Source organism: Argopecten irradians, chromosome 6 (genome assembly GCF_041381155.1).
Source record: "Argopecten irradians isolate NY chromosome 6, Ai_NY, whole genome shotgun sequence".
Taxonomy (NCBI): domain Eukaryota; kingdom Metazoa; phylum Mollusca; class Bivalvia; order Pectinida; family Pectinidae; genus Argopecten; species Argopecten irradians.
Window position 1 is genome coordinate 24653441 of NC_091139.1, and position 18865 is coordinate 24672305.

General features: G+C 49.8%; 1 protein-coding gene across 4 annotated transcripts in view; it reads left to right on the forward strand.

Moving 5' to 3' along the window:
* Positions 1-4975: 4975 nt before the first annotated feature.
* Positions 4976-18865, forward strand: part of LOC138325403 (regulator of G-protein signaling 22-like) — a 48602-nt gene continuing 34712 nt past the window's right edge. For 2 of the 4 annotated variants that reach the window (XM_069271056.1, XM_069271057.1), the window contains exons 1-2: positions 4976-5630; positions 11687-11715. In XM_069271056.1, the coding sequence (XP_069127157.1) occupies positions 5600-5630; positions 11687-11715 (60 nt within the window). In that variant the 5' untranslated portion in view covers positions 4976-5599. Of the gene's footprint in view, positions 5631-11686; positions 11716-15603; positions 15828-18865 lie in introns of those variants that run through there. The other 2 variants (XM_069271060.1, XM_069271058.1) reach the window with 2 other exon arrangements.

Here is an 18865-nt window from a genome sequence, read left to right on the forward strand (position 1 = left end):
CCCCCCCCCCCCCCCCCCCCCCCCCCCCCCCCCCCCCCCCCCCCCCCCCCCCCCCCCCCCCCCCCCCCCCCCCCCCCCGTTATACCCCCCCCCCCCCCCCCCCCCCCCCCCCCCCCCCCCCCCCCCCCCCCCCCCCCCCCCCCCCCCCCCCCCCCCCCCCCCCCCCCCCCCCCCCCCCCCCCCCCCCCCCCCCCCCCCCCCCCCCCCCCCCCCCCCCCCCCCCCCCCCCCCCCCCCCCCCCCCCCCCCCCCCCCCCCCCCCCCCCCCCCCCCCCCCCCCCCCCCCCCCCCCCCCCCCCCCCCCCCCCCCCCCCCCCCCCCCCCCCCCCCCCCCCCCCCCCCCCCCCCCCCCCCCCCCCCCCCCCCCCCCCCCCCCCCCCCCCCCCCCCCCCCCCCCCCCCCCCCCCCCCCCCCCCCCCCCCCCCCCCCCCCCCCCCCCCCCCCCCCCCCCCCCCCCCCCCCCCCCCCCCCCCCCCCCCCCCCCCCCCCCCCCCCCCCCCCCCCCCCCCCCCCCCCCCCCCCCCCCCCCCCCCCCCCCCCCCCCCCCCCCCCCCCCCCCCCCCCCCCCCCCCCCCCCCCCCCCCCCCCCCCCCCCCCCCCCCCCCCCCCCCCCCCCCCCCCCCCCCCCCCCCCCCCCCCCCCCCCCCCCCCCCCCCCCCCCCCCCCCCCCCCCCCCCCCCCCCCCCCCCCCCCCCCCCCCCCCCCCCCCCCCCCCCCCCCCCCCCCCCCCCCCCCCCCCCCCCCCCCCCCCCCCCCCCCCCCCCCCCCCCCCCCCCCCCCCCCCCCCCCCCCCCCCCCCCCCCCCCCCCCCCCCCCCCCCCCCCCCCCCCCCCCCCCCCCCCCCCCCCCCCCCCCCCCCCCCCCCCCCCCCCCCCCCCCCCCCCCCCCCCCCCCCCCCCCCCCCCCCCCCCCCCCCCCCCCCCCCCCCCCCCCCCCCCCCCCCCCCCCCCCCCCCCCCCCCCCCCCCCCCCCCCCCCCCCCCCCCCCCCCCCCCCCCCCCCCCCCCCCCCCCCCCCCCCCCCCCCCCCCCCCCCCCCCCCCCCCCCCCCCCCCCCCCCCCCCCCCCCCCCCCCCCCCCCCCCCCCCCCCCCCCCCCCCCCCCCCCCCCCCCCCCCCCCCCCCCCCCCCCCCCCCCCCCCCCCCCCCCCCCCCCCCCCCCCCCCCCCCCCCCCCCCCCCCCCCCCCCCCCCCCCCCCCCCCCCCCCCCCCCCCCCCCCCCCCCCCCCCCCCCCCCCCCCCCCCCCCCCCCCCCCCCCCCCCCCCCCCCCCCCCCCCCCCCCCCCCCCCCCCCCCCCCCCCCCCCCCCCCCCCCCCCCCCCCCCCCCCCCCCCCCCCCCCCCCCCCCCCCCCCCCCCCCCCCCCCCCCCCCCCCCCCCCCCCCCCCCCCCCCCCCCCCCCCCCCCCCCCCCCCCCCCCCCCCCCCCCCCCCCCCCCCCCCCCCCCCCCCCCCCCCCCCCCCCCCCCCCCCCCCCCCCCCCCCCCCCCCCCCCCCCCCCCCCCCCCCCCCCCCCCCCCCCCCCCCCCCCCCCCCCCCCCCCCCCCCCCCCCCCCCCCCCCCCCCCCCCCCCCCCCCCCCCCCCCCCCCCCCCCCCCCCCCCCCCCCCCCCCCCCCCCCCCCCCCCCCCCCCCCCCCCCCCCCCCCCCCCCCCCCCCCCCCCCCCCCCCCCCCCCCCCCCCCCCCCCCCCCCCCCCCCCCCCCCCCCCCCCCCCCCCCCCCCCCCCCCCCCCCCCCCCCCCCCCCCCCCCCCCCCCCCCCCCCCCCCCCCCCCCCCCCCCCCCCCCCCCCCCCCCCCCCCCCCCCCCCCCCCCCCCCCCCCCCCCCCCCCCCCCCCCCCCCCCCCCCCCCCCCCCCCCCCCCCCCCCCCCCCCCCCCCCCCCCCCCCCCCCCCCCCCCCCCCCCCCCCCCCCCCCCCCCCCCCCCCCCCCCCCCCCCCCCCCCCCCCCCCCCCCCCCCCCCCCCCCCCCCCCCCCCCCCCCCCCCCCCCCCCCCCCCCCCCCCCCCCCCCCCCCCCCCCCCCCCCCCCCCCCCCCCCCCCCCCCCCCCCCCCCCCCCCCCCCCCCCCCCCCCCCCCCCCCCCCCCCCCCCCCCCCCCCCCCCCCCCCCCCCCCCCCCCCCCCCCCCCCCCCCCCCCCCCCCCCCCCCCCCCCCCCCCCCCCCCCCCCCCCCCCCCCCCCCCCCCCCCCCCCCCCCCCCCCCCCCCCCCCCCCCCCCCCCCCCCCACCCCCCCCCCCCCCCCCCCCCCCCCCCCCCCCCCCCCCCCCCCCCCCCCCCCCCCCCCCCCCCCCCCCCCCCCCCCCCCCCCCCCCCCCCCCCCCCCCCCCCCCCCCCCCCCCCCCCCCCCCCCCCCCCCCCCCCCCCCCCCCCCCCCCCCCCCCCCCCCCCCCCCCCCCCCCCCCCCCCCCCCCCCCCCCCCCCCCCCCCCCCCCCCCCCCCCCCCCCCCCCCCCCCCCCCCCCCCCCCCCCCCCCCCCCCCCCCCCCCCCCCCCCCCCCCCCCCCCCCCCCCCCCCCCCCCCCCCCCCCCCCCCCCCCCCCCCCCCCCCCCCCCCCCCCCCCCCCCCCCCCCCCCCCCCCCCCCCCCCCCCCCCCCCCCCCCCCCCCCCCCCCCCCCCCCCCCCCCCCCCCCCCCCCCCCCCCCCCCCCCCCCCCCCCCCCCCCCCCCCCCCCCCCCCCCCCCCCCCCCCCCCCCCCCCCCCCCCCCCCCCCCCCCCCCCCCCCCCCCCCCCCCCCCCCCCCCCCCCCCCCCCCCCCCCCCCCCCCCCCCCCCCCCCCCCCCCCCCCCCCCCCCCCCCCCCCCCCCCCCCCCCCCCCCCCCCCCCCCCCCCCCCCCCCCCCCCCCCCCCCCCCCCCCCCCCCCCCCCCCCCCCCCCCCCCCCCCCCCCCCCCCCCCCCCCCCCCCCCCCCCCCCCCCCCCCCCCCCCCCCCCCCCCCCCCCCCCCCCCCCCCCCCCCCCCCCCCCCCCCCCCCCCCCCCCCCCCCCCCCCCCCCCCCCCCCCCCCCCCCCCCCCCCCCCCCCCCCCCCCCCCCCCCCCCCCCCCCCCCCCCCCCCCCCCCCCCCCCCCCCCCCCCCCCCCCCCCCCCCCCCCCCCCCCCCCCCCCCCCCCCCCCCCCCCCCCCCCCCCCCCCCCCCCCCCCCCCCCCCCCCCCCCCCCCCCCCCCCCCCCCCCCCCCCCCCCCCCCCCCCCCCCCCCCCCCCCCCCCCCCCCCCCCCCCCCCCCCCCCCCCCCCCCCCCCCCCCCCCCCCCCCCCCCACCCCCCCCCCCCCCCCCCCCCCCCCCCCCCCCCCCCCCCCCCCCCCCCCCCCCCCCCCCCCCCCCCCCCCCCCCCCCCCCCCCCCCCCCCCCCCCCCCCCCCCCCCCCCCCCCCCCCCCCCCCCCCCCCCCCCCCCCCCCCCCCCCCCCCCCCCCCCCCCCCCCCCCCCCCCCCCCCCCCCCCCCCCCCCCCCCCCCCCCCCCCCCCCCCCCCCCCCCCCCCCCCCCCCCCCCCCCCCCCCCCCCCCCCCCCCCCCCCCCCCCCCCCCCCCCCCCCCCCCCCCCCCCCCCCCCCCCCCCCCCCCCCCCCCCCCCCCCCCCCCCCCCCCCCCCCCCCCCCCCCCCCCCCCCCCCCCCCCCCCCCCCCCCCCCCCCCCCCCCCCCCCCCCCCCCCCCCCCCCCCCCCCCCCCCCCCCCCCCCCCCCCCCCCCCCCCCCCCCCCCCCCCCCCCCCCCCCCCCCCCCCCCCCCCCCCCCCCCCCCCCCCCCCCCCCCCCCCCCCCCCCCCCCCCCCCCCCCCACCCCCCCCCCCCCCCCCCCCCCCCCCCCCCCCCCCCCCCCCCCCCCCCCCCCCCCCCCCCCCCCCCCCCCCCCCCCCCCCCCCCCCCCCCCCCCCCCCCCCCCCCCCCCCCCCCCCCCCCCCCCCCCCCCCCCCCCCCCCCCCCCCCCCCCCCCCCCCCCCCCCCCCCCCCCCCCCCCCCCCCCCCCCCCCCCCCCCCCCCCCCCCCCCCCCCCCCCCCCCCCCCCCCCCCCCCCCCCCCCCCCCCCCCCCCCCCCCCCCCCCCCCCCCCCCCCCCCCCCCCCCCCCCCCCCCCCCCCCCCCCCCCCCCCCCCCCCCCCCCCCCCCCCCCCCCCCCCCCCCCCCCCCCCCCCCCCCCCCCCCCCCCCCCCCCCCCCCCAACCCCCCCCCCCCCCCCCCCCCCCCCCCCCCCCCCCCCCCCCCCCCCCCCCCCCCCCCCCCCCCCCCCCCCCCCCCCCCCCCCCCCCCCCCCCCCCCACCCCCCCCCCCCCCCCCCCCCCCCCCCCCCCCCCCCCCCCCCCCCCCCCCCCCCCCCCCCCCCCCCCCCCCCCACCCCCCCCCCCCCCCCCCCCCCCCCCCCCCCCCCCCCCCCCCCCCCCCCCCCCCCCCCCCCCCCCCCCCCCCCCCCCCCCCCCCCCCCCCCCCCCCCCCCCCCCCCCCCCCCCCCCCCCCCCCCCCCCCCCCCCCCCCCCCCCCCCCCCCCCCCCCCCCCCCCCCCCCCCCCCCCCCCCCCCCCCCCCCCCCCCCCCCCCCCCACCCCCCCCCCCCCCCCCCCCCCCCCCCCCCCCCCCCCCCCCCCCCCCCCCCCCCCCCCCCCCCCCCCCCCCCCCCCCCCCCCCCCACCCCCCCCCCCCCCCCCCCCCCCCCCCCCCCCCCCCCCCCCCCCCCCCCCCCCCCACCCCCCCACTAATTTGTCACACTACTGATAAAGCCACCAATTCTCCCTCCACTCCCATGACTTTGCAGAAGTTTGCCTTCTCTGAGAAGTTAGATAGAAAACATCTTAATACCTGTTTAAACCTATCATGAAAGTCCCTCGTCACCTGCATGAAAGAAATCGTCTCTGATGTAATCATTTAACATTGACTCAATATAGATTTTAAATTACATGACAAACTGCCAGATTCAATTGTCACTTTTGTTGTGGTGCTCACTGAGTGAGTAATTATAGTGTAGAATTCTCCCCACTGTTAATGTATGTCTCTAACTACAGGTATCCCGCTAGTCTCAACAAACCCGATTAATTTGTACCAATCATTGAGGTAAAAAAAAGATCAATGCCAGTTACCATAGATCTACACAGCTAGCTATATAGTGGTGTTATACTCTAGTCTCTTCAGAGTATCCTACCTGTATTTTCAGGTGAGTCAAGTGGATTTATTTAAATGATAATCTTACATATTTCTGCTGTGGTGTGCTCTGTGTTGGAGCTATGATATTGGCACCTTTAGTGTAGCTTTTACAACTAGAGTCTGCGGAGACCTAACCGTCCGGGTTATCACCCCACACCAATACCCCGATCAATTCACCAATATTGAATTGATGTTGACTTTACTGGTAAGTTAGATAACAAGTATGCAGGCCGATTAGAACTTTAAAAAATAGAAACAGGTGTACAGGCACTCAGGTGAGTTACTGGGAGAGTGTGAAGGGCTCGCACCAGGAACGTTGGGACCAGTTACTAGGGAAGCTTTGGAGAGACTTTCACAGCAACACTGGAGTTAATCAACCTTGGGATGTGTGTCTGTTCTCTAAAGGTGACCAATGGATTTATAATGGGTGACCTCTCGTAAAACTCCATGTTGAGTAGGAATACACCGTTCATGGAAGCATGAAAGCCATTACTCATTATATCACTGCAGGTGAGTAAAAGCACTAAAGCAGGGCAATTACATAAAATCTTTTAGAAAAAACCAAATGTGAAATGAAATTGGTTCATATTAATTATTAAGTATGTTTCTGTCAGATTCTACTTGTCTCTGCTCCATTGAGCAATGCATTTTTGAGTGTTTCTAGGCACCAAAATACAAAACATGATATTCAAAGTCAAACAAATGAAATACAATACATTTGGAATAATTTTGAGTATTGTGCATACCCTGGTATTTTTGTGCAATTTTGTTGATCAAAGATTTTGATGTACAGCCTGTCAATACATTATTTTTGAGCGGCATTGACAGCGAAAACTTAAAGTGAATAGTCGGGCAAAGAAAACCAGTCTAAATGCGTTCATTGGCCTTCCAAAAGTTCTCACATATTAATACGACGGTCAAGTTTTTGCTTACGTTTCCCAGTTCTGACCATGGAAATAAAGAAATAAATAAATAAACCATTTTTACCAACTGTTCACTTTAAAAACGATTTCATCCTCTATCTAGATTATGATTAAACTGAAAATTACAAAACCTCCTGGAGTCTTTTGGAGGTACTTTATGCTTAGTAAAATAATGCTTAATAAAAGTTGGCCGTTAATTACTGCTGTCAATAGAAGAAACACAACAAGCACCCTCTACCAAATACTTATCAAATAAAGGACACACTGGGTCGAAAAAAATGACTTTCAAAAAGTTGTACTACATGTATCAATCAGTTCTATATTTCTATGGACTGAATATCTATTCTTGGTCATGACAAAAATTTCCCCAAAAAAAAAAATTAAAAAAAAAAAATGAAATCAAAATTGTATCATCTAATGACAGATTTAGTAGACCGGTATACAAGAAGATTCACACCAACTGCAATATGTAAACGTCATCATGACTAAATTTGTACACACAGAATCTAAATAGTTTTAATACATTGTATAAAATGGACCTGTCAATATAGTCTGTCAATATCACATTCCAGAGGTAACGAATCTCAGATTTAAACTGTTTCACTCATGCTGGGTACTGCATCATCAAGTAGGCGAAATGTAGCCGTCACTTGTTTGTATATTACCTGCTAAGTAGGCAATAAGACCATTTAGATTGCAGTTCATACACTGATAATGTGCCATGCTGCATGTAGTAGGTGCATATAGGCACATGCATAAATAGGCCATGTACCATATTTAGTACCAATGTGGCAGACATGTACACCTTCGAGGCAATTTATGGCTGAGGAATTTAAAGTCAGATCAAACAGTTTCAGAAAAATTAGATAGCTTTGGAAAATATAAAACTGTAGATACATGTTTAAATTGTCAAAAAATATGCAATGTTTCATCGTTGTAATTAATTGTATCAGTATTAATTTGTTTCCCCAACAAAAGTTTGAGATAGGAATTGAGTACAAATTCCTGAGGATTTATTTAGAATTGGCCTGTTGTTCAGTCAATTTGTGCTCATTAGTGTCATGCATAAAAAGATTGATTAAACAGAATAAAACTATTTTTAGAAAAGTTTATGTTTGGCATTAAAATTATACTTGACAAATTAAAAGTTATACAGGTATCATATGCACACATCATAATTGCAAAGTATATTTAGAAATTAAAATATTCAAGTTTTATGATTAAATCTTAGTTTTTCAGTTGCTCATTAATAAATAAATTGATGACTGATATAAGAAAAAAACCCATATCTAACAGAACTTAAGAACTGTTTGATTTAGCATTTTGAATTACCATATTTAACCTAAATTGCTAAACAAATAAAGAATAAGACATATGAACTTATAAAAACTTTAAAATGTGATTTTATTAGTTTTGAAAAATACCGTTCTATACCGAGATCTGTTTGAGAAAATTTTGTTACTCAATCTTCGCATTATACAATTTAAAAATACTATAAATGGGTTTGTGGCTATTTTACTGGAAAAAAACCCAATTAATTTGACATACATATGATCAGATTCTGACTTGTAAATGGTTAAACGCTGGCTAGAGTTACTGGATAGAACTAATACCTGGATTTATCTCCTTTAGTAAAGTGAATGGTAATTAAAGGTCAGAAAAAAACAGAGATAATTTAATGAAGGAATTAAATTATTCTTCGCTTGGTTCTCAAATTACTTTGACTTTTGTATGGTTTTATGTCTTTAAATGATACCGAAAAACCATTCAGGCATTCTTTCATCTTTTAGGTAAAATTTAAGCTTTAAATTAAAATGTACTTGTATACCTGCTCATGATCAAATATGTACTCGTATAATTTAAATCTATAACCAATCAATGTACAAGAATGAAGCTGTAGTTATACTTAAATTACCTGTATATAATTATAATACAACATAAAATACCTGTATATAATACCATAAATCAATATACTCTACTTAATTATACTGGAATACTGAATATACAATTGATCTATATATACTTAATCATTAGATCACAACACATAATTATAATGATCCGCAAATATAAAATATGTACATACCATATTCAACCCAATAAGTGCCCTGGGCACTTAAAAATTCCAAAAAGTGAGGGAACAAAATTTGGATTTTGCGGCACTTATTGGGTCAAATACGGTATATAACTTGTTAATCTCTGGTGACCAAAAAGAGGTAGAATTTTAAGTCTAAAGCGGTAGCATTGCATACGGCATTTTTCAATGCACATCAGAGACAAACAAATATCAATAATATACAAAATAATAATAAAAATATTTTTCTTTTGATCATCACAATAGGCCTTGGTGGCTCATATAGCACTTTTGATAATTTTAAAACCAGAATTTTATTTAGAAGAAGAAAAATAGTATTGCTCTAACTCAAAGTTTATGAGGCATTAATGGTAAAACATGGAGTTACCAGTCACTTATTTTATTCAGAACCCACAAAATACTTTGAATTAAAAAAGGTCTTCAAGTGTATTTTTCAAAATCAATATCTTATTTCTCCTATAGGTAAAGGTCATATAAAATTAAGAAAAGTGAGTATATGGACTTTGGATGATATAATCTAATTTGAAATCTTTTAAAATTGTTTTATTATATACTTCTGACTTGACTTTGTTAGTGGAAGATGAAAAATATGATTTATCGATGACCTTTGGGTTGAAATATCATACAATAACTTGAAGTGACTGTAAATAAACATGTATTTTAAACCTATTTCAAAATATTGTTAGCTCCACTTTCATCTGAAAACATCTTGATAATTAAACGATCTTGAAAACAAAAAATGTAAGGATACCTCAAATGACATTTTAGCACATTCACTCTCCAAGGTCATTGCTTGATTAAATTAAAGGCTATTTTTGAAGTATAAGACACATTTGAGCAACTGCTTCACTTCAATTAAACCTCAAATGATTGGATTCATTTGAACTAATTGAGAAAAATCTTTATTTGTGAAAAATTGAAATGAAAATGATATTATAGTTATTCTTCTTTGATAACATAAGGTGCCATGGTGGCTGAGTGGTTAGAGGTAATTCCACCACAAGCCTTTCACCTCTTGTTGCCAAATGCTGACCATAGGTCAGTGATTTTTCTTGGGGATTTCTTCAAATTCCAAAGCTTGTCAGGTCCTAAAATGACCATTGCAGGACTTGGAACAAAAACGCTGCAGTAAGAATGTAATTAAAGGTGTTCTGAGATTCTAACACAAACCCTCAAAATATATGAGCCACAGTTGCTGAGTGGTTGAGTTAACCCTTATCATCTTTCTACCAGTAACCATCCACCTCTTGGCCAGGTACAATGGCTGAAAGGTTAGTGATGCCTCAATATACTTCCAGTATCCCTTCACATGTGAGCAGTGGCAGAAAGGTAGTATCCTCCCAGTATCCTTTTACCTCTGGGCTACAGTACCAGAAAGGTAGAAATGCTGCAATATCCTCCCAGTATCTCCTCACCTCTGGGCTACAGTACCAGAAAGGTAGAAATGCCGCAATATCCTCCCAGTATCTCTTAACCTCTGGGCTACATCAGTACCAGGAATGTAGAAATACTGCAATATCCTCCCAGTATCCTTTCACCTCTGGGCGGTAATGCCAGAAATATAGAGGTGCCCCAAATATCCTCCCAGTATCCCTTCACCTCTGGAATACATTGCCAGAAAGGTAGAGATGCCCTAATATCCTCCCAGTATCCCAGTGCTAGAAAGGTAACTTAGTGATATCCCAATTTTCTACCAATATAACACTTCACCTCTGGGATACAAGTTCAAAACCCATTTTAGGTTGTACATCTAGGTTAGTGGTTTTTCTCTGAATACTTTGGCTCTCCTTCATCTCTGAAAATGGCTGTTGATAGGATGTGAAGATATAACAAACCAAAAGAGAAAATGGAAAAAAAATACTATTAGAAATAACAAATAGAAAAACAAAAAAAAACCACCACAAGTGTTATGTCCTATTTGAACATTAGATACATCAATACATGTTTTATTGTAGGTATATCTGGTATGTGCCTCTTATCTTCTAGCTGGAGAGTTGTTGACTTAGAAAACTTTAGGTGTACATTATACATGTCTAAGTCATTTGTGATAGGTTAAAACCTTTATCTTACGTCCTCAGCTACTTCTCGCATAAATCAGATCAACTGATAAGGGAACTCTTCAGACAAAAAAGGCCAAAAATTAGCCAATCTCTGAACCTGTGGAATTAGGATCAATTGTGCAAACACAAAATAAATTGTATTTACAAGTCTAGATTCCGTGAGGCAGTTTTAGACCCGCAGAGGGATTATACACGCTTAACTTTACAACTATAAATATTTCCCAGCAGATTGTGTGTATCAGAGTCTATAGTGAGAATAGAAATACATCTGATTCTGTCTGAAAGCATAACTGCATGGTGAATAAGAAATAATTTTGTTGAAATCTATTCAGAAAGGGGGGATTTCAGTCTGAATAAGTACAACACATTATATCTATACAATGCTCAGTTTGAATTTGTTAACGGTGTGAGCTCATTATTAAATCAAGTGTAATTTGAATTTTAATTTGTGGCGTGAGACTGAATTTATACGTACATTTGTATGTATATCTATCTCTGTGTTGCCAAATTTATACTAGTCAGAAGTCAAGAGACATATAAAAACTAATTATGTTTGAGAACTTCAATCTATAAAAGCTAGTTTACACAATCTTATGTTCATTTATTTCGTGAAAAGGCCATAAAATGGTAAATCTATATTAGATGTGTGTTTGGCTATATTTAAATCTCCAGGATTAATTTACTTTATAACAGTAAACTTTGGTACAGGTAGACAACCAAGTGTAAATAACAGAGAGAAACTTAATCTATAGTCCAATGTTTGTTAATACTTATATGTATTAAGTTTCTTTAACACTAGTTGTGTCCTTCATTTATTCTAACCTTGATGAACTCTGACCTTCGTGAATTGAAAAGATGGATATAGATCATAACAAAATATTTAATAAAAAAAAATGCAGCATGCTATGTAACGTCACCCTAAAAGTCTTTGTGATAGCTTGTGTCCTCAGATATACCATTGTAAAAGGAGAAGGTTGGTGTGACTTGTATCAAGTGTTAAATAGTCACACAGATGATGGACCATGCTTTTTTGGCTTAGTTTGATTCCGGTTGAGGTATTCAACAGGGAGGTGTATTATCACTTTTTTTCTTGAGACCATGAACTGTAGGTACAATCTTCCGGTCAAGTGACCAATGGTCAACTTCTGAAAAAGTCTGAGCAATAAATATTGCCGCAAGGGCAATAATCACTTGCTGAATACCTGTATATATACAAATAGCAATTTTCAGCTTACTATAGTAAGAAATATTGATTGTTTTCAAAAGAAGTTCATTTTTTTAACAATGCTGCAGTTTATAATTCACTAAAATTTTGCTGAAAATTAGTAAATTGGACATGTAAATGTATAATACATGAATTTATATATATACCAAACTATTACTTTTTATGAACTATAATTTGATGTCCTTGAGTTTCTTTCAGTAAAAAATTGATTTCAGCCAACTGAATTTAATGAATTTGTAGCTTTTATATTTTGTATTATTTTACAGATCCCGAGGAGGTTACATTAGATGATGTGGTAAGTAAAGGTACACTAGGATAAGCTGTATGAATTGATTAGTCTAGAAATGATTAATTCTTATGTCTATTTGTGGAAAAATGTTGGGGTGGAGCAAAGAGTAAAGTCTATCATTTAGAGTAGTCTCCAAAACAAAGCCTTCTCAATAATGGTATGGAGTGAAGTCTATCATTTAGAGTAGTCTCCAAAACAAAGCCTTCTCAATGATGGCATGGAGTGAAGTCTATCATTTAGAGTAGTCTCCAAAACAAAGCCTTCTCAATGATGGCGTGGAGTGAAGTCTATCATTTAGAGTAGTCTCCAAAACAAAGCCTTCTCAATGATGGTGTGGAGTGAAGTCTATCATTTAGAGTAGTCTCCAAAACAAAGCCTTCTCAATGATGGTGTGGAGTGAAGTCTATCATTTAGAGTAGTCTCCAAAACAAAGCCTTCTCAATGATGGTGTGGAGTGAAGTCTATCATTTAGAGTAGTCTCCAAAACAAAGCCTTCTCAGGATAAAACTTTTTAACTCTCATGAAATATTTATCCTTGTGTCTTCCAGAAAACAATTAAGGCATGCCATCATTACAGAACTTGAGGGCATTGGTACCACTGAACCATTTGATTGTTGAGACATATTCTCTCTGATGTCAACTAAATATTCTTTCAATATTTCCTTTTTTCATTTCAAAATCTTTCAAAAGATTTGTTTAGGCTCGGGCAGCAGGCGAAGCCTATATACATGCCCTCTCCCCAATATAAATCTTCAGATGGATAAAAGAGATTCTGTGAAGATCAGTCCATATAGTAACTTTCAATAAAACTTCCCATGGTTAAAAGAGACCCATACATACCCATACGTGATTTCTAAAGCAGGAAGTTTTGATTCCACGGTCATTATTCTTCAAATATGGAGTATCAACAAAATTTGTATCAATTAATAGATCAAAATATAATGATAATTATAGATTTTCATGTTTTTTGGATCAAAAAGGTCAAATGATCTTGTTAGCTTCTGACTTGTTTTTGACTTAATAACAAAGAAATTGCATCAAAACATTAAGAAGTTCCAGTGAAGTTGAAATACTTTATTCACATGTTTATCAAGATTACATTTATTATATATGAACAATAACAAACCCAACCCTGCCATTTAATTTCCTACTGAAAATATGGACCGACAATGTCTATTTTCTCCCACCATTGATTTCCAATATATGGTTTGATTTTAAACTTTGTTTCACTGGGGTGTACTTTGTGGATTTTTGCTGTGTGCACATATGTCGGTTTTCAATAACCCGTTCAGACTCTGTATTATAGCCAATGGGCTTTATGTTTATACATTGTTGGTGGCAATCAGCGACAATTCATCACAGGTAGAAATCCAATATTTACAACAAAGACTGGCACAATGCATACATAGAAGTGAGTGGTTGATTATAACAGGTACCAGGTACACCACCTCCACTTTACCAATAACAAATAGACCACTGACTCAATTGATACAACTCTATAGAGTAGTAACAGATCAGGGGAGACAACTTGTACAAACTGTCCCTATACACCTTGTTAATGATACTGATGATAGTTAGTATAGTTAAGGGGAGGTAACTGATCATACAAACTCATTTGGGATTTCACCAAAAAATGTTTGGTAAGTAAGGGGAAACAGTTTATGCAAACTGTTCAAACTTTGCCAAGTCAGATACAAGTACATGTATAGTATAGTCTTTAATAGAATTGACCACATTAATACATGTATAAAAACTTTTAAGATTACACAAAATGTACCTCCCATTGTGTAATCTTGTGAAAATTTTTCTTCCTTCAAGTTGTATGGTCTATATTTTGTCTTCTCTATATTTTTCTTCCCCTCTCTAAATTTAAAACTTCCCATATTTACCAAGATTTATAGAGTTCGTATTCGCAAAGTTATCATATAATTAAATCTATATTGATTTTCCATGTGTCCACGTTTAGAATAGCTAGGAAATCCCTGAACTGTTCTGATATATTCCGATCTGTACAGGTATTGCCGATGTTGGTTACGTGATAAGATACTACAAGTTCTGATCTTCACTGGTATAGTCGATGTTGGTCACATGATGCAGTTTTCCGATATTACCCGAAAGTTTGAAACATGGTGTTGACTGTGGCGGTTCTTTCAAAACGTGTGACTTTCAAAACGTCTACATTTTTAATAAGAGATTCTCCCCTTCCTTTTCACTAAGGTAACAACCATTATGACCTTGATCTTGGGTCAAAGGTTAAACTTATTACTGCAAACTCCTAAACCATCATTCATTAATATATGGTAATGTACTCAGAGGATACTACTATGGCTTAAAGCTGGTGTGTGTTGCACTCTCATTAGGTCTCTTTGACCTTGGTGTCAAGGTCAAAAGTCAAATAAGTGAAAAGTTTATACCAATTCTTTGTCTGATCTATAAATCCTGAACTTATGAAGAATTTGAAGGATAGCTTCATCAATCAATTGGCTAATAAGCATATGGACATATTTAAGTAGGAACTTTATAACAATCACAGTTATTTTGGTAACTTAATCCTATTCTAGGTAAACATGTGCAAATAAATACCATTGTTCTTTAAAGATGCTCCACCGCCGACAGAGCATAAATGATATTCATTATTTGAACAATAATTGGTGTTTTAATCGTGTATATATATGCCTGATTAACTAAAAAAATAATGTAAAATAATTTATTTCGCCTTTGGTGCATGCGCAATCAGTAATTCATTTCATATAGGATATAGTGACACAGAATTTTTTCGGGATGCAATTAATTATTTTTCATATTTTGAACTTAAAGTAAAATTAGAAGCTCAAACTTTTCAATGGTGGTAAAGGTGTAAGGTAAGTAACTTTTGTAACCGAAGAAAAATACTAAATCGTCTTCTCCTGTTTTTTATGGTAAAAAATATACCATTTGTCAGCGGTGGAGCATCTTTAATGTATTGGGTTGATAGTTATTGGTTCTACCTACATTATACCATGATGGTTACTATTATCTTCATTCTCTGGATTGTACAGTGTATGTGACTTTATGAACACTGAAACATGACTTTGCAATTCCCTAACGAATAGTTATTTTATAGTTAAATTAATTAATTATACACACTAACCCATAAAGATTGTAAAAAAAAAAATCCCCAACCCAAATTATCAAAATACATCTGTAGCAAATAAATATATAATAAAATAAATACATTTACGTAAATATAAATCATTGAAATAAAATAAGAAAAAAAGCATGAATAAAGAAATCTTCATAATTTGCCGAATCATCAATTTTACAAAAACCTTACTCTGAAGATTTCATACTTATGCTTTTGATAGAGTCAGTATTATAGGTGTCCTTCAGATGTATTTCATACATTAAGGAACTCTTTGGAAAAGAAGATAAATATATGGTAAGGTGATACAAAGCCTTAATGGAAATTCTGAAAGTATCTATATACATGTTTGAATTAAAGCAAATCAGAAAGTGTTGAGATGAAATGTTTTCTTATCCCACAGTACTTTGGAATTTTTTAACTATAGAACATTGAAGTTGAAATATCCAAGTCTATAGATTTGAAAACACACAGTATATAAAGTATAGGGAAACGGTTAATGTCAACAGTTCCAGTATGATCGCAGTTGATTTAATCAGTTATAATTTGATATTTCATTGATGGTGGGCTTTATCAATTATATGGTCTGTTGAGCAGCCAATACACACATTGTGATTCTGGACTCGATTTGTAAGCCCCCAATCAATGCCTGACAATGTCCGAGACGAGGGTAATGAGATGGTAACAATGAGGTGACAGATATGGTGTTATGAATGCCTCGCCAACGTAAAACACAATATATATTGGAATTGAGACCTTGTAATGATTACCAACACTTTATATTAGAGGTGTGATCGGTAACTAGTGCGCGTGTTTGGTCTGAGAAATGTTCGGAGGATAAGATGAGGAATTTATCTGTGTTTGGCTGTAAAAAATTGAAAGCTAGTGTGTAAAAATTGTAGCAAAAAAATGAAAATGTTGTGATTCTAAAAAGAATGGATTAAATGTGTGAAAGATGGAATGTAAAATATGTACTGTTACTAAGGATCGCAAACCGGTATGTATTTACAAATATGTAATGAAATATTTTAACCCGCTGTCTGATTGGTTAATGTGTTCAGACATTTTACCACTAGCCCTCTACTTTGGGTTTTGAGTTCAAATCCCACATTTAAAGAGTGACTTCAGATCTAGATTTAGCCAGGTACTGACCGTACGTGGGTGTTTTTTTTTAGTATATATGAGTATCTTCTTGCGCTATCTATGACTTGAACATATATTTCAAATCATCAATTTTTGCAAGACTTGACCAGCTGGTGACCTTGGAAACTACAGTGTCAAAACTCCTTTGTTAATGAATCACAGTAAAGGTTGATTACATGTGACTCACAAACATTTTTATGCATAGTTTACAATACCTGTATAATTGTAGATATATGCAAAGGATTGTGATTTGTTAATGAAAAACATATATATATGGATAATGTTCCATTAGCTTTTGACTTTTACCAGATGCAGAATGCATGGTAACAACTATTTTGAACCAGATTTTATGATGACAGAATCAACCTGTGATGATACGGGAATGCATGCTAAAAAGAAAATTCATAACAAAATCACTAAGAGACCTGAATTATTTGACATATAACCAATACTCTACCTTATATATGTAAGCCACATTTATCTAGTGTATAATTACAAAATGAATGAAAAAGGATTTTACCTCCTGTAATATTGAGCCTAGAACCAGGAGACCCATGTTTAGATAATCCGTCCTAAATGTCTTAAAAGGTTATCAATCTTGGGGGCAATACAGCTGGCTAATTGGTTTTATATAGTGTCCTGACATGTATTACCTTAAGCTCTCCACCTCTGAGTTGTGAGTTTGAATCCCATGTGGGGCAGTTGCCAGATATTGACCATATAAGGTTGATGACTTTCCTCTGGATTCTTATATGCTTTCTTCCACCTCTTAAACCTGACATGATCTGAAATGATCCTGATTCAGGTAACGGATGTTAACAAAAAATAACACAAACATTCTCCATTTTTTTCTGTTGATGATGCCATAATTTATTCATAATACAATCCCAAGTGATATTGTACGTCACTATACTTTTTATCCGTGCTCTTGAACATTTAAATAAACAAAGTCTTCACTTTGATCAGAAATATAAACCTGTTACTATGTTGGATATTGACCCTGCAGGTAGGGCTTAAGAATTGTACCTGCTGCCCCTATTGTAAAAGGTGACTAAATTTAGGATCTTATCTTTTCTTTCTTCCTACCTTACTTTCTTCTTCCTAACATCTCCCTTGTCACCACCTTATTTTTGGCCTTCGGTTGGGCGCTTGTCCCTGTGAGGAAGGCTCTGGGTTCTGTCCCCTGGCCGAGAGTCTATAAAAGTGGTAGTTTCTGCTCTTGCTTAGCGCACAGCATTCAGGGAGCAGGACCATAGGTCCTCCTATTGTCAGTATAATATGACCGGTGGGGTGTGTTGCTTGGTGTCTTCGGCTACATGCTCCAGTGATAAAGCACTATAAAAAGGGCATGAGTTCAACTATAAGACACAACATGAATATACCGCTGCTCCCAAAACACACACCCATACTCATACATGCAACCAGAAACATATATACAAGAGATTGGCAACTCCTCCATTTTTACGATCGGCAGATGTACCTCTGTATGTGCTTAGGGGTTTTTAGATAAACTATTAAATAGTTGAATATAGAAGAATAATTTTAATATTTTGTAAAAGTTCAGTAATTTTCAGATGGTTAGAGTCGATATATAAATATAAACTTTATTTATTTTACATCGATTACGAAACAAGTTATATAACTTATGTAAATCACTCTCGATGGCCCGGATGTAAGCGCGCGAGGGATCTTAGTGTGGGAGGAAACCGGAGTGCCCGGGGAAAACCCACGTGATCGGGCAGGTGACCCCTAACCTTTTCACGTCCGTGCCGGGGATCGAACCCCGGCCGGCTAGGTGAAAGGCGAGTGGCTTAACCACTACACCACCCGATCAGTAATTTTCAGATGGTTAGAGTGCGATTTTGGATAGAAAAAGTAATATTTTAACTTATTAATTAATAAAACAAAATGCACTATAAACCAGAGGTCCCTCTGCCTGTCAACAAAGACAAAGAAGGAGTTTCCACTCTCTATGTATATGTTTCTGACGCAACACACTGCATACATGGGAGGCCATCCTGACATGACACTGGCTGTTAATAGGACGTTGATTAAATCAAACAAACAAAGCAAATGCCGGACATGTACAGTATTAGCTTTCTATTCTGCCACAACCACTAGGAATGGAAACCTGTAGTTGTTTTGTTTTACTCACTGCAATCTGTATTACAACCATCTTCAACAAGTTTCATTATTCTTAAAATAAAATCTAAAAAAAAAAATTAAATTGATGAAATTAAGTTTACTTACATCCATGGTGTTACTAAAGATAAAATCGGAGGAAATTGTTTCTTTGATCATTTCAATTTTTATGAATTTTATAAGATAAAACATATTTTAATTGAAAAGTACTAATGTATTTAGAAAGATTTAAATTGTTTGAAATCAACATAACATAATATAATGTTTAATTTCCTTGAAAAGGTAGAACTTTCATGTTTTGCCATCCTTAGTTTATAAAGGTATGAAGAATTATTGGAAAAGATGTCTAAATTAAGCTTTTGACACCTCGTGAACCTTTCAAGTACCTGTCATGTTCGTTGTGTATATTGAAGCTTTATATGCTGGGGTGTTTAGTATTACTTTGGGGTAGTTATGATGTAATGGTTTTCATGATGCAATATGTTGAAGGTAACAGTAATTATTCTTTGTATATAAAGATTTATATAAGGATAAACAAACTACAGACTATAATGTCCAGCTTATAGCATAGAGATTATAGCTAATCTGTTATAAAAGGGACATAACTCTAGCTTATTTAAAAGCACATGGATTTATAATATCCTTAATAAAACCTACAATGTTTTTAAAACATTATTCGAAGACACATGATAAAAAATTAAAAGATAAATAGATAATGAAGCAAAAATAAAACAGGACATAATAAAAAAC